Genomic DNA, 16580 nt, shown 5'->3' on the forward strand with positions numbered 1-16580 from the left:
CATAAACCGACTCATTTCCTCCAAGAGAGAAGCACTCTAATAATATTCCCGGAGACTGGCAAAAGAGGTGCTCTAGACCAAAATAAGGAAAGTGGAGAATTTCTGAAGTCATTCACCAGTCACATAAACATAATCAGTTGCACAATTTAAAAAGAGATGCTTATTTAAAATATAGACAAACTTTAAATATGAAAACACTGGAAGGAAATTGTTGACAAAATATGGCAGGGACTGTTTAATTATATAACAAGTTCATTCAAGTAAATAAGGAAAGTACTGAGTATTGCCAAAGGATACGACTTGATAATTCCCTGGCGAGGAAATGCATATAGCCAGTAAAATGTGTATGGGGGAGACCGGCATTCAGACACAGTCGTAGTCATTTTAAAAAAATCAAAACAAGATGTAACTTCTAACTGTTTAATTAGCAAAGATTTTAACAGTGAGAATACTGATTGATGAGAACGTGATGAGCAAAGTACTCTGATACGTAGCTAGTGGGTGTATAACTTGACAAAACATTTCTGGAAGCTGTTTGGCAATATTACTGAAGTTAACCATTCTCCAGTACAGACTTTGCCAGGCAATGGACAAAGTACCTTACATGTATTGCCTAGGAGAATATTTGTTTCATTGTCTTCCATTAATTAGTCTGTAGCAGCTTGCTTTCTTGGACTGCTTTTCTATCAGCCCCTACCATTTTTATTGTTTTCTGTAGCTTTCACTGGTACTAGTGTCCTCACTGAGATCCTACCCTGGTTACTCTTACACAAGGGACATTCGGCAATGTTTGACTGTCATGCCCCTGGGTGGTAAGTGTGGCGAGATGCTACTGACATCTAATAAGTGGTAGAGGCGAGGGATGCTGATGCTGCCAAACATCCTATAATGCTTAGAACGGCCCCAAACGTCAATAGTACTGAGGTTGAACAGCCCTGCTGGTCTAAGGGGGTTTGGACTGTGCTGGGAGTTCAGCAGTTCTACTTGCTGTTTTATATACTTTACTTATGTGGTCCCAGTTTCAATGTAGTACTACGTGAGCACATTCAATAGGAATTATATACATAATTATTCAATTTATGAATGTGTATGCTTTCCTTCTCTTCAGGGCCTGTTACTATGACTAGTGTACACCCACCAATACGTTCACCCAGTGCCTCCAGCGTTGGGAGCCGAGGAAGGTAAACTGACTACAGATAGAAAATTTCTAATTGTATTTCTCTTGCCCCAGTGCTCAACACGCTTTGGTACTCATCTTTATTTTTGACTTTTAAATTAAAATGTTAATAGTTACTATATATTATTATATGTTAACTTAATTGATGGGTTAAGTAAATTACAATTTTATCTTTAAAGATACAAAGTAATTTGTGTATGTTGAAAATAGGAAAATATGTTTGACTTCAGCATGGTAGCAAAGAAAAAAGTGAAAATGAAGTAGGCATAATACACTGCAGGAACACACACAGTTACAAACTTAGTATAACTTTTCCCTAATCTCAGTGTTCTCTGACTTTTCTAAAGACTGATTCTGCTTTAAAAGAAATGACAGTTGTTGAAACTATTTTAACTTATTGTTTTGCTCTTCCCACTCATTAGGCTTGCAAATTTCTCCCAATTCTTTTTAATGATACAGAAGAGGTATTTTCTGAAAGGAAAAATTTCAGTTTAATCCCATTAGAACATAACGGCTATCGGTAAAAGGCTTTTGTCCCACTACATTTTTAAATAGCAGAACATCAATAAATTATGTGCCTAGTTAACTGTCTTCACACTTTGTGACAATAAATAGTTAATGTGAGCCTAGAGTTCTCTTTGTCACTGACTAGGGAAGGAAATGGGAAAGCCTAAAAAAAGATGTTAGTTCTAAAATACTAAATCTGGTGGCTCAATTTTAGAATATTGAAGTCAGAATATGGAAGTCAGTTTTCTTTTAATTTAGGTCTTATTTAAATTTATTTAAGTATCTTTCCAGATGTGTAATGTAACAGGTTAATATATAGAACATTTTTTATTCATAATGAAACTTTTGTATACAGGAGTTGCGTTTAAGTTACCATCATTTATTGCTGGTGTAACATAGTTACCATTGCTGTGAAGCTATGGCATTATTCAAAAAGCTATTGTGGTAACTTCATTTTGTGATACTTAAGGTCGCATTCTTAGTTTTTCCTTCCTCTTTCTTACACTTACAGCTCTGGCTCCTCCAGCAAACCAGCAGGAGCTGATTCTACACACAAAGTCCCAGTGGTTATGTTGGAGCCAATCCGAATAAAACAAGAAAACAGTGGACCCCCTGAAAATTATGATTTTCCTGTTGTTATAGTGAAACAAGAATCAGATGAAGAATCTAGGCCTCAAAATGTAATTATATCAATGATTGCAATACTGTTCCTAGTCAGAGGATTGGGTGAGAGAAACTTTTAAATATCTCATAGGAGGTTAAAAAAATTATAATTTAAAGCAGGGAAATAATCAACTTAAAGGTTGAAAATTTTGAAGAAATCTCTCAGTAAATTAAAACAAAAAGATGTGTGGAAAACAAAGAGTTTGAAAAATCAGTGGCTCAAATGAGGAGGTTGGGCATTTGAAAGAGAGAGTGGAATAAAACACATGGAAGGTAATTGTCAAAGAAATAATACGAGGAGTCTCTGTAACTGAAGTGGCCTAACAAGTACCAGAACGTTAAGTGAAAAAAATTATTAATCATGCATGAAGATTAAATAAATGGTTTTAGACATGCACTTGTATGCAAGGTTGCAGGAAAACTTGGTTTCCATGTACTCATTCTTAGGTAGATATTTGAGAATATCATTCATCAAAACTGGAGGAAAACATAAGATGCCCAGAAATGGGACTTAACACAGAAGAGAGGCAAAGAAGAAGAATGTAGTCCCCAGTGCAGCAGCTCCTTCAGTACACCCTGCAGCAGGAGACTAGGGATGTGTATAAGGGGAGAAAAATGTTCCAGCAGCATTGAGAAGCAGTTTATAATTGTGTTGGAGGTTGTGAGAATGACTTAGAGATAAGTACCTAGAAAAATAAGCAAATGAAATGACTAGATAAATAAAATGTACGTACATACGTAATTACTGACTCACAGTAGAAACAGATAAAATAAAATTTAGTCAGTGCATTCTATGGTTATGCAGTGAACAATATTTAATTTATATAGTTTAAGTGATATAAACAAACACCTGAATACAAATGTAAAAACTAGATATAATCAGAATAATAACCTAAATGTTCATTTAAACAGAAATTGATTTTTTTCTTTTAACCAATACAGCAATATTATACTGGTATCTACCAATTGAAAAAATGGAAATCAGTTCTCAATAACACTATGTTAAGAAAATGGCATGAGTGTGTGTGTGTATGTGTGTGGAAGTGCAAGGAAGGGATGGAGAGTCAGGAAGGAAAAAATCTAATATTTCGTAGTAGGAAGTATGTATATATTTAAAACCAAAAATATGTTTAAAATCAAAAATCGGAGAAATTGTAGCACAGCATATTTAGAAAGAAAGAAGTAAGTAGAATAGAGAAATAACAGGAAAAAAAGCCAAATAATTTGAAAATAATTGCCTCCAAGGAATGAGCTGATATACCCATGCTTTTAACGAAGTCTGTGATTATTACTTTGAAATTGTAAAAAATGTTTAAAGAAGATAAAATATTTTGTTAGCGATTTGAAGTTTTCACTATCCTAGGCTCTAACATAAAATTTAGATTCATCTTAAAGGTACTAATGGCTCTTGTAGGGGTGAAATTACTTCCAAGAATTAAAGCAGTATACCTTCTTATGAAGGATGAAACTCTACACTCAGTATGTATTATATCTAGGTAGAATTTGAATTAACAGCTCCAATAAAATGTAATTACAGTTCATATGGTTGTCTTTTACACTACCTACCTATTTGCCCATTCCCGTAGCCAAATTCAGCAAATTCAAAGATTTCTCCTCTGTTACTCATAACCCCTTACTGCTGAGACGCCATTTTGATGAGGAGAGGTCCATGTCTTCTTTACCATTAGGGACTCGGATACAGTTAGCAGTCAATATTCTGTTCTCAAGTATGTTCACAGACTCCTTTGAAGTAACCAGGCGCCCATAAAAGAGCAGTCTTCGGTCCAAAATTGCCAGTAGTGCTAATAAAATTATAGAATGCCAGTTTTAAGAAATACATGTCCTCTTACCTCTTTCCATTTCAGACCAACTATCCAAGAAGCATACTCACCTCCCTGCTCTTAAATAGCAGTCAGAGCTCCGCTTCTGAAGAATCTGTGCTAAGGTCAGATGCCCCTGACAGTACAGGAGATCAGCCTGGACTTCACCAGGAAAATTCCTCGAATGGAAAGTCCGAGTGGCTGGATGCCTCCCAGAAGTCACCCCTTCATGTTGGAGAGACAAGGAAAGAGGATGACCCCAATGAGGACTGGTGTGCAGTTTGTCAGAATGGAGGGGAGCTCCTGTGCTGTGAGAAATGTCCCAAAGTATTCCATCTTTCTTGTCATGTGCCCACATTGGCCAATTTTCCAAGGTATGATAGTAGTTTCTTCCTTGTCATTATAAATAATGACAGCAATGAACTTTTGACGATCATTGTAATGTAAAACCTTTGTAAAAACTTAAAAGTCCACTTTGGCACAAATACATACTTCAAAACCTTCAACGTAGGATGACGCATACCCTGCCTCCCCACTCCTTCTGCTTCTCTCCCAACACCTTGTCTGTTATGAAAAAACAACTAGCCCTTTAAATTATTATAAGAGAAGAACAATGGTCCTTTTGCACAGCTGCCACAATTTATTGCATCTTATTTGCCAGGCTTTGAGCTGTAGCATTTAAAAGTATCTCAAGTAAATTCTCCAACAGTCCTGAAGAAATGATGATAAAGAAACATTGAGTTAATAATCTCTTAGTTCCAAAAAGGCCTACACAGTTTAAAATTGAATTTCAAACTTAAATTTGCAAGAATAGTTCCAAGAGCGTTTCTTTTTCTTGAATCATTTGGTGGGAAGTGCCAGTTGTGCCTCACCTCAGCCATGGATTAATATATGTGGTTATGTGTTTATTTTGTGTATGTATTTTATAGCACTTGGGCCTTAGCATTATATTTCTACATGGTCTCCCAGTATGGCGCCATGTCCATAGTAGACCTACAGTAAATCCTCAGCGATTAAAATTCATGCCAAATAAACAATTCTGTATCACAGATGGCATGGAGGAGGTGGGAAAGGGTTATGGTGAAGAGAGAAATAATGCATTGGGAATTCAAATACTTTATCCTCCAACAGTGGAGAGTGGATTTGCACTTTCTGCCGAGACTTATCTAAACCAGAAGTTGAGTATGATTGTGATGCTTCCAGTAACAACTCAGAAAAAAGGAAAACTGAAGGCCTTGTTAAATTAACACCAATAGATAAAAGGGTAAGTTTTTGAGCATTTCCAACCTAGACTGATAAACAGGTTTTTTTCATGGTTTTTTGGGTTTTTTGGTTAGGTACATTATTGTAGTGCAGGTGTTCCTTTCATCAAAGAAGTGTATTGTATGTTCAGTCAAATTTTATGCCGACATCTTTTTTCTTTAGTATTTTTTTCCATAAAACTAGAGGAATCTTAAGTAACATATTTTATTAGTTAAAAAAAATCACAGTACTATATATACATTTTCTAGAAATTGAAAATGTTGTACTTGAACAAGGTGGAATGTGTATCCTTTATGTGGTCTGGTCTCTTAAATTTCGTATACCTTTAGTAAATTTCTGTTTTGTTTTATTTCTACTACAGATAGGTTTTCTTCCTCAGAATTTGTTGAGTATTGGCACCAGAGAGATGGGTTTTTCTGTTTTCCAGGAAATAATTCCATTCTTTCACCCAGTGGTATGAGGTTATACCTCAAAGCCAACTAAGATATTTAGCTAATTAACATTTAAACTTACTAAATCAACACTTCTGTATTACTAAGGAAGCTTCTTTGCTCAGTTATTAAGTAAAACAGTCAGTATGAAAGTTGTCATGCAAGGGGGGCCTCAGACACACTCTCACGAGTGCTGTGTTCACTGGGGTTACACCTGTAAGCAGAGAAGTGGTCGAGTGCATAGTAAGACGATCTGCAAAATTGAGTGGGCTCCACCTTTGGCTCTCTTAACCTATGTTCTTCCTTTATTGACTATTAGTAACTCAATACAAAAATTGGAGAGATGAGTGGAAAATTATTTTTAAAGAGCTTCAATTGGGTTTCTGGTGATAATGCTTTTGTTCCTACAAGTACAAGAACTGCTCTCGTATAACATAAACCCAAAACTGTCAAAGTGTAGTTCAGTATTCATCTGGTTTTATTGTGGTACTTCGAGAACCGTCACATTATCGTTAAAAATAAGCTGTGACTTCACTATTATTTTTTATTTTTATTTTTTGCTTAGAAATGTGAACGCCTACTTTTATTTCTTTACTGCCATGAAATGAGCCTGGCTTTTCAAGACCCAGTTCCTCTAACTGTAAGTATGAATGTCATTTTGTGCATTTTTACAGTGGGATGATTTTTCTGAAACTTGATTTATGAGAATCAAGTTTCTGTACCATTTTTAATAGTTTATCTAATCCAATCATAAAGCTTATTTGTACACAGTGAATGCTTTGATCTTAAATACATTTTAATGTTAAAATGGTCCAAAACTTCTGTTTTTCATACATTCTTCTCATCTCATAGATTTTATCTATTATTCTCTGGGATGTTTTCTATCAGTTGTCTATCTCAAGGAGGTTTAGGCATGTATCCTAAACTGTTGTGGACAGTCTTTCCATTTGAGATGGAGACCCTCAAAATTCTCTATACATATTTTGATTTATAGGTCCAGACTTCAAGGAATAAGTAAAGTTTAATAATAGAAGAAGGTAGCGGTGTGTGTGTGATAACCATTGACTTCAAAAAGGTTCATACTGAAAGTCTGGTATAGCTTTAATGTTCTTTTATTCTCTGATGTCCAAAATTCCTTAAAAAATTTACTCGATTTATTCTAGTTTGATAAATTTAAACAAATTTAATGCAAGGTTTAAAAAAGAAAACTAACTTTGTAAATATATTTGGGTAAGAAACAATGAATTTCTCTCAAGAACAGGTTTTGAGAAGGTGAGATAGTAAAAGTAAATATTTTCAGGGGAAGTACCTTTTATACCCAAAAGAGGCAAGACAAAAATGTCAAAGAAAAAAAAGGCTTCAATAACAGTAAAAACTTTATCCACTTAAAAATTTAACCTAGAACTCAGTACTTTTTATGATGTTGGCTTACAGTTATATTTGGCATTAATAACAACAGCAGTAGCAAAGTAGACCCCTTTTTCTTAATATATATCATCTCATTTAGACTTTACAAAACCCTGTGAGGTTGGTAGGATTATCCCTATTTTTGATATATGAAGAAACCAAGGTTCAGTGAGGTGTTAAGTAACTTACCCAGGAACATGCTACTGAGTAGCAGAGCTGGGGGTTCAAACCCAGATCCAAAGCCCATTTGCTGTAACACATGCAGCAAAAACATGTCAAATCCAACTAGGAGTAATACTTTTTCTAGTAATATCTTTTTGTTTAATAATGAAGAGGGAAAATAGATGTTTAAGAGAGAAGATGTGGTAAGTTTTTTCATTAAAAATGATTGGTAGATCTTTCCCCGATTAGAGCCAATGTTGTGGCTGCAGCTGCCATTGCAGTTCTTAAAAGCAGCAAGAGAAAAGCAGTTACTTACAGTGGAGCTCCCATAAGACTGTCAGGTGATTTCTGTACAGAAGCTACAGGTTAGAAGGGCTTGGCACAAAATATTCAAACAAGCAAGACAGAAACAAACTCATTCATATGGAGAACATTTTGAGTGTTGCCAGATGGGAGGGGGTTGGAGGAGGAGGGATAAAGGGGGAGGGGATTAAGAAGTACAATTTGGTAGTCACAAAATAGTCATGGGGATGTAAAGTATAACAAGGAATATCGTCAGTAATATCATAACTATGTATCACATGGGTACTAGATATATTGGTGTAACCACCTTGTATGTTATATAAATGATCACTGTGCTGTACACCTGAAACTAATATAATACTGTATGTCAACTGTAATTGAAAAAAAAATTTTTAATATAAAAACATTGGTGAAAAATTTTGAAAACAGAGACAAAACATTTTCCAATGTATGGAAATGGGGGATTTATTTAGGACCAGGTAGAATTTAGTTATTTGTATTATAGTATCTCATTTATTTTGAAAGGTGCCTGATTATTATAAAATAATTAAAAATCCAATGGACTTGTCTACTATCAAGAAAAGACTACAAGAAGATTATTCCATGTATACAAATCCTGAAGATTTTGTAGCTGATTTTAGATTGATCTTTCAAAACTGTGCTGAATTCAATGAGGTAAGTTGGGGGGAAGGAGGCCACTAGCAATATTGAAAGTAATATTAAACCAAACACCTTTTCAACAAATAAGGAGATTAAGATATCTACATATTTACGCTAGCATAAATTTCCAAAAGTTTGAGTCTCTCAAGAAATGGCTTTATCCACATTTATGTTCAAAGGTTTATTACATCATGAGTGGAAATGCAAATGATAGGTGACAACATGAAAACAATTTAGAAAACATTTTTATCTAACCTAGAAGCATTCGTTGTCATTCCCACTTTAATTCCTTTTTGATACTGACCTTGGAATATTAAGGATGTGGTCTAAATAGCTCTAATTTTAAAAAAATTTTCTCAAATTTTGTCATCTCACAATTTACCTTAAACATCTGGTAGATTTAACAGCCTTTTGTTCATGGTGTGTTCTATATATTGGTTACTCATTTCAGAGTTCCACATTTTATGTAATTCTAAAAGTACCTGTTACATAATTCTATGATTATGGCATCTTTTTATCTCTTTGGGAATCCAGTCCTACTACTACCACCACCTTATAGAATAATCCAGATGAATCAAAGCCTTTTATTTACCCTTTTTCTGACCAATACTATTATTTACTTTATATCAGTGACATTGCATAAACATTTTCCCAAAACAATCTACTGGTATTCATAATCTAAAGTTAAAAGGCAGCAAAAATGTGAGAAATTCACCCCTTTTATTGACTGTCTGAAATGTTGGTATTCGTTTTTTAATTAATATTTTTATTTTTATCCAACAGCCCGATTCAGAAGTAGCCAATGCTGGTATAAAACTTGAACGCTATTTTGAAGAACTTCTAAAGAACCTTTATCCAGAAAAAAGGTTTCCTAAACTAGAATTCAGGAATGAATCAGAAGATAAATTTAGTGATGACTCAGATGATGACTTTGTACAGCCCCGGAAGAAACGCCTCAAAAGCGTGGAGGAACGTCAGTTGCTTAAATAAGCAGCACCGTTGATGTGTGCGGGTTTTTAGATTTTTCTGTTTTCAAAAAACATTTTGTGAGTAATTTAACATCATTATTACAAAGAAGAGTTTGTGACCACTCTGATCTCTAAGTTTTTGATGTTTACTAGACTTTGATTTTCTTAATAACCCATTTCTTTTAACCTTTGAAAGAAAGAAACAAAGACAGAAAAAGAGGGAAAGGAAGGAATGGAGAGAGGAAGGAAGGAGAAAGGAAAATAGAAGCATCAACAACAAAATAAAAAGACATTGTTCCCACTTCCTGGATGTTCCCACTTCCTGGATATCAAAACTGTAATCTGGAGTGATAACTACTATAGAAAGGAAATAGACTTAGTATGAACTCGAAGTTGAAAACTAAATGTGGTTTGGATGTGTGCATTAATCCATTTTTAGAAAATACCACTACCCATTAATTGTGGCCCAGCCATGAGTTAGGTGTACTGTCCATAAGAGCAGTACTCTGTGAACTTGATGGTAATAAGAGGTCTAGGATGCCCACTCGTGCAACGAAAAAGTAGGTTAGATCCTGTCAAGAAGACACCTAATAGTGTAACGTGTAAGATGACAACTGTATTAAAGAAAAAGCAGGAAAACAAATGTTTGATTTTTATTTTTGTTTCTTATCTATAGAGGTGTTCGGTAAAGCAGATTTTCAAGGCCATTTTTTCATACATTTCTTAATCTAACTTCTTCCACTGAGGAAGTAAGTGAACATGTTTGGTTTTGCTGTATATCTATATGTGGTTTTGTTGTTTGTTTCAACTGTGCAGGTGATCCTTTTATAACAAGACTCATTGTTTGCAGTATGGCTTTTAGTGGAACTACCCAAAATATGAAATACAGCATTGTGTGCCGTATTTGATGTGAGGATTCTTGCAATATACCCAATTGGGCATTAAATGTAAGTTCCCCTGAAAGGGACTAGTTTTTGTGGTTTTCATCTGTCTTTATATTTTGGAATGAAAATGTATTGTGAAATTTGGCAGCAAGCAGTTGGAGGGAATTACAGGGAAAATTTAATTTTTTTCTGAAGCATCTATTTCCTATTTTTAAGAGTCAGAACATCAAATTGAATCTTTCATCTGACTTATTTCTGAATTTCATTCTTAAAGAGATACAAAAGACCTATCTTGTGAGGATAAACATATTTTTAATGGGCCAGACCTAGCTAGTTTAACTGATGTTCATTTATTCCTTATTGTTCATCGTCAAACCAGGAAACTAGATTAGGATTGCTGTGCCATTTGCTAATCTAACATTTCACAAAATATTTCCACGTGAATTTTTTTAGTTTGCCAATGTAAACCTTTGTTTATCAAACGTTAATTAGCTGAGGAAATTTTTCTCTTTAGGCTGATAGAATAAAACTATAGCTGACTTGAAAGAATGTTATTTTTTGGATAGTGTAATCTATGAACTAAACCTCGAGGACTTTTATCCATATGGCATTACTTCTTAAAGTGGAGAATTTAAAAATATTCATGGTGAATTCATTGGGTTTTCAGATATTGCCAAAGATAAAAGATGAGAAAACAACTTATTAGCAATAGCTTCTTACTTTCAATATGAATTGAGGTTTTGTCCATAATACATCAATTATGTATTAATAGTTTTAATTACTTTTCCAAATCTGTTTTCAGGGTGATTGTTGTGTTATTTTGAATATGCATTTGACATTCTCCAAAGACTGAACGAACTTTGATAACAGTGCATCCATATACTATTTAATTTTCTTTTTTGCTCCAGCACTTAGAGCACAGCAGCTGTGGGACTTTTACTAATAAGTTTATTGTTGGTATCTTAGAATACTGTTCTTCTGACAGTTTGTTCTTCCACAGCTTGTCTCCTGAGTGAAAACAGGGCAACACGGATAAATTTTGAGGAGGGTCACAAAGGGAAGTAGCACTAAAGGGAGACAAATATAATTTTCTAAATGCATCTGAGCCAGATTTCTACTAATGTACCCCCAAATTTTGTTATATTCAGTGCCATATTAATCTTTTAAAACGGCATTTCTGGTTCACTTTTACCATTTTTTGCTAAATGAAAGGCAGTTGAGAACTATTTTTCTTGTAATCATACATAATATAAATTATATTAAAAGTGTTTTTCTCTCCGATAGCCTTCAACAGCCTTCAGTACTGTCTGCGATTAAAGTCCTGTGACCTTACTAACAAGCTCCTGTGTGCTCAGGTGGGTCCCAGCTAAGTAGTCCTTAAATTCTAACAGACATGAGCTCTAAGATGAGCCTAACTATATCTATACCATGGTCACTTAGAGAGCAGCCTCTCAAAAGTTCAGTGCCATTAAAGCAACCTTGACCTGTACTTAAAACACTCCAGTGTTTATCTCTGATCAAGAGCCCAGTGTCACAGCTGCAAGACCCCAAATGCTGAAAGTGATCACACGATCACACCTGTAGCCAGGGCTTATGAGCGAGCAGACCATGTAGGAGCTAGGATTTATTCAGTCCAGGCTTTTCCAGGTGCCAAGCATCTGATCTTTCTGGCAATAAGGAAACCCAAGTACATAGTCAGTGGCTTCTGTAGCTATTGCAGAAGTATAAATGGACTGACATAGGCCATATTCAATTCAAAATACATTCGAACATGAGCAGCTGGCAATGCAGTCCTTTTGTCCTTTGAAGTAGCAGGCCCTGCTTATCTTTTCGGAATGGAGGGGTAGGAAGTTGGAAGGTGCTAAAAAGTAAATGTCCTCTTCCCTTCGTAATTTTACTTTTTTTTCCAAGCTAAAGAATATTTTACTACCACACAGTAGTATAGCTATAACATAGGAGAGCTTTCAGAAAGGTTCACTCCCCGGTTAAAAAGGTGAGTATGCAAGTCCATTGATCTATTTATGAATTTGTGTTTCCAAGTCCTATGATGTTGCAGTGCTTAAACTTTTAAATGTGGGTTCCATGGAGAGTCTAGTTAGACAGTGAGAGGGGGAACTCCTCCTTTTGCTGAGGCCTGATCCACAAATAATGTGAATCCCCAAATCAAGTTGCTTCATGTGAACAAAAAGTTTTTAGGTTTAAATAGAAGATGTACTCATTTTCTGTTATCTGTATTTGTTATGATAGAGAGAAATCAAGTGATCTGATGAGCCATTAAAACCTTGGATGTAATCATGAGTTCAACCATCTAATTTCTTATTGAAATAGAGCCCCTCCTTTTAAATAACCATGTACATATTTCTGAAAGTATTTTATAACTTCATGTAAATTAATAGTTGTCTTTTTACAAACACATATTGCTCCTTCGTTTTCGGTGTGAATTTACTAAGTCATAATTCACATGCTGGTGGCTCATGTTCCTGAGTGAAAATAATGCTAGCCAATCAGATCACAGATTTCTTTCTCCGTGAAGGTTTTGCTTATTGTGAAGGACATCTGAGACAGTAGTCTTTATTTGTTTGTTTAATTTTAGGGGGCCAACTGGTGCTTTGATTTTAATAAAAATTAGCTTCAATGGATTTTTAGTGTGAATATTTTACCATAAGGAATTTTTAATGGACAAATTACTGTATGTCATTCAATAGAATTTTAACTAGTTTGAGTCTTCCCCTTCATTACCATATTTGTGTGATCCTCTATAAAATTCATACATATAGGGATAAGCTACTAGTTAATAATAGGAAAAAAAATATTTTAAGAGTTCTAACACATATTTCACCAGCCTTAAAAGAAGCAAACAATTTGACATACAGGAAGGAAGGGAGTGATAAATATCTTCAATTGCTGATTCTGCGCCCCCCCCCCCCAAAAAAAAAACCCAAACCCCTTAAAATAGTCTGCTTGTCTGAAACCTGTTGGGAGAGGAGGGCATTATACAAAGAGTGGGGACTTTTACAAGTCACTTTAAAAGTTTACCTATGTTAATTTCACCTTGCAGAATTACAATTATTGGATATTTAATAGATCTTACTTTGATGGGGATGGGAATAGCCTTCTATTTGATTCTTAAATGAGTTTTTAAACAGAACATAAGTCCTAATTTGAATTCTAAAAACAATCCTTCCCTAGAAGTTACAAGTTAAATACTTAGCAAAATTCTGTCTTAACCACATTTTCAAATGAGGTATGCCAGAAAGGCTGTTTTGAAGTTGTCTATGAAAGAATGTCCAAACTTGTAGAAAGCTTTATAAGAATTTATTTGAGTCAAGATTTGAAGACATGGCCCAAAAGATCTCTACAGATTGAGAAAATGCTCTGGAGAATGACAGTTTTGCAGCTTATTTTATACATTTAGAGTCAAAGGAGAAAGCATAAGGTGCATTAAATCCATCGGTAGTAGATTAATGATGCAGAAGAAAGGAAAATGGAAATCTACATGCTTCCTTTACATGGATGGGTACAGGATTGTTAATAACATCTGCAGCACAACACACAGAGATGGTATGCAGGGAACAACAAGAGTTTCATGGTCTCGTGATCTGGTGCCAGCAATTGTGCCTTCGAGGGGTCTGGAAAAGATTCCCCTGACGTGTGAAAGGTACGTGATCCTAGAGACTTGAGAACAGCGGGCAGGGCAAGATTGACCTTTGCTGAGGAAGCTGTGGGCCTGGGAACGTGACTTAACCTGCCCAGGTAGGAATTTATGATCAGACTGTTCTTGGTGGTTACTTTCAGTCACTGGGCTTGCCAGGCCTGCCAAGTCGCCCCTAAGCCTGTTGGGTCTCCTGTATCACCCCTATCATTCACCAAGTCCTCTGCCACATATCAGGATATTTAGGAATGTGAATTCTTTGCCCACATTCTCTAATGCCTTTAACCAAAGTGAGCCAGAGAATTCAGTGAGGACTCTTTCCAGGGCAAATGACTGATGCTCAGTTTTTGATTGTTTGGGCGTCAACCAGAGTTAAGCACTTCTGGCACTTGGAATGAGAATGTACTGACCTGAGAAGTGGCATTTCCCCAAAAGGAAAGCGGAGGAATGGCAAAGAGGCAGGAACTACAAGCTCAGTGGGCCACGGGTGCCACACTTTGACATTGACGCTGTCCTCTAACCTGACTGTATTAGGGCTTTACTAATGAGGGTGTAGGTTAAGAAAGCTGAACAAATAAAAAGTCTGAAATGAAGGTTTTGGAGTTAATATTACAGAAGGATTTTTTTTGCCATTATAGACTATGCTTTAAAGAGAGTTACAGGAATCAAATTCCCTTCTGTATGTAAAATTACTAGATTCAGACAAATTCAACCTCTATCCTATTATGTAAAACAAAGTATGCTCGTACAGAGATTCTAGTTATATCTGTTTTCAGTACCTCAACCAGTGTTGTCTTAGTCTTTCCATAGGCTGTGAAACCAATCCAGAAAAGTCTTACAGGTAAGTGACTTGAAATTGGTTGACTTTGATTTCTACTAATACTTAGTAAGGCGAACAGTACACTCGCATTTATCAAGGATTTCTCAAATTTAGCATTCTATTAAAATTACGTTAATAGAGTTCTCTGTGGACTAATTTACATCTTCTAGGAAGCCAGGGTGCCAGACACTGCTCAACATCATCATAAAGTTGCTTAAGCCTGGACATCCCCACAGTCATTGAGAGCTCCTGAAATTTGGGAAGGTGCTTGATCATCAGGTTTGTCATTGGTGGACTGTGGTTTCCAATCACTGCTAGACTCTGGTTTTAATTATACATTGCTGCTAATGTCAATATTGGGGTTTTCTTTGTTTTTTACTTTTCAATTACAGTTGACACATGAGATACTAGTTTGGGGTGTACAACCGTGATTAGACATTGGTCTACCTTATGAAATGATCCCCTAATAAGTCTAGTGCCCGTGACGCCACAGTTGTTAACAATAATATTATTTGACTATACTCCCTGTGCTGTACTTTATATCCCCGTCACTGTTTCTATGAATGGCAAGTTATATTTCTTAATTCCTTCACCTTTTTCGCCCAACACCCTTCCTCTCACTTTGTTCTGTTTCTTTGAGTTTTGTTCATTTATTTTGTTTTTTAGATTCCACATATACGCGAGATCATACGACATTTATCTTTCTCAGTCTGACATTTTGCTGAGCACAATACCCTCTAGGTCCATCCATGTTGTTGCAAATGGGAAGATTTCATTCTTTTTATGGCCAAGTAATATTCCATTGTACGTATGTACCACATCTTTATCCAGTTGTCTATCGATGGACACTTAGTTTGCTTCCATATCTTGGCTGTTGTAAATAGTGCTGCAATGAACATAGGGATGCTTATAGCTGTTCAAATCAGTGTTTTGGATTTCTTTGGAGAAATACCCAGAAAGGGAATTGCTGGGTCATTAGGTGGTTCTATTTTTAAATTTTTGAGATACCTCCATACTGTTTTCCATAGCGGCTGCACCAATTTGCACTTCCACCAACAGTGCATGAGGGTTCCCTTTTCTCCACATCCTCGCCAGCACTTGTTGTTTGTTGATTTATTGGTGATACCCATACTGACAGGTGTGAAGTGGTATCTCATTGTGGTTTCAGTTTGCATTTGTGTGGTGATTAGTGACATTGAACATCTTTTCATATGTCTGTTGGCCATCTGCATGTCCTCTTTGGAGAAATGTCTGTTCAGGTCCTCTCCCATTTTTTCATTTGGATTGTTTTTTTGGTGTTAAGTTGTATAAGTTCTACATATGTGTTGGATATCAACTCCTTATCTTGTCCCATTCAGTAGTCATCTTTTAGTTTTTTGTTGGTGCAAAAATTTTTTAATTTGATGTAGTCCCATATTTCTGTTTTCTTTTGTTTCCCTTGCCCGAGGAGATAATATATCCAAAAAGCATTACTAGGAGTGATGTCAGAAAGTTTATGGCCTATGTTTTCTTCTAGGAGTTTTATGTTTTCAGGTGTCATATTTAAGTCTTGAATCCATTTTGAGTTTATTCTTATATATAAATCCATTTTGAGTTTATTCTTATATATAGTGAGAGAGTGGTCCAGTTTTCCTAGCACTATATTTATTGAATAGAGTGTCTTTATCCCATTGTATATTACTGTCTCCTTTGTGGTAATAAACTATATAGGAGTGGGTTTATTTCTGTTCTCTCAATTCTGTTCCATTGATCTGTGTGTCTTTTTATGCCTGTACTATCCTTTTTATTTAACAGGAAGAAGTTGAATGTTTCATTATTAAACTGTTTATTTTCCTGTAAGGCTGTTGTTTCACTGTATCAAAA

At 35.5% G+C, this 16580-nt stretch overlaps 1 protein-coding gene across 2 annotated transcripts in view; it reads left to right on the plus strand.

Moving 5' to 3' along the window:
- The window catches only part of TRIM24 (tripartite motif containing 24), an 82706-nt gene extending 69822 nt beyond the window's left edge, over window positions 1-12884 (plus strand). For both annotated transcript variants that reach the window (XM_081038261.1, XM_081038262.1), the window contains exons 13-19: window positions 1109-1181; window positions 2196-2364; window positions 4213-4541; window positions 5299-5431; window positions 6427-6501; window positions 8259-8408; window positions 9177-12884. In XM_081038261.1, the coding sequence (XP_080894387.1) occupies window positions 1109-1181; window positions 2196-2364; window positions 4213-4541; window positions 5299-5431; window positions 6427-6501; window positions 8259-8408; window positions 9177-9383 (1136 nt within the window). In that variant the 3' untranslated portion in view covers window positions 9384-12884. The remainder of the gene's footprint in view (window positions 1-1108; window positions 1182-2195; window positions 2365-4212; window positions 4542-5298; window positions 5432-6426; window positions 6502-8258; window positions 8409-9176) is intronic.
- Window positions 12885-16580: the final 3696 nt, after the last annotated feature.

The sequence above is a fragment of the Rhinolophus hipposideros genome (assembly GCF_964194185.1).
Source record: "Rhinolophus hipposideros genome assembly, chromosome: 25".
In the NCBI taxonomy this organism is placed as follows: domain Eukaryota; kingdom Metazoa; phylum Chordata; class Mammalia; order Chiroptera; family Rhinolophidae; genus Rhinolophus; species Rhinolophus hipposideros.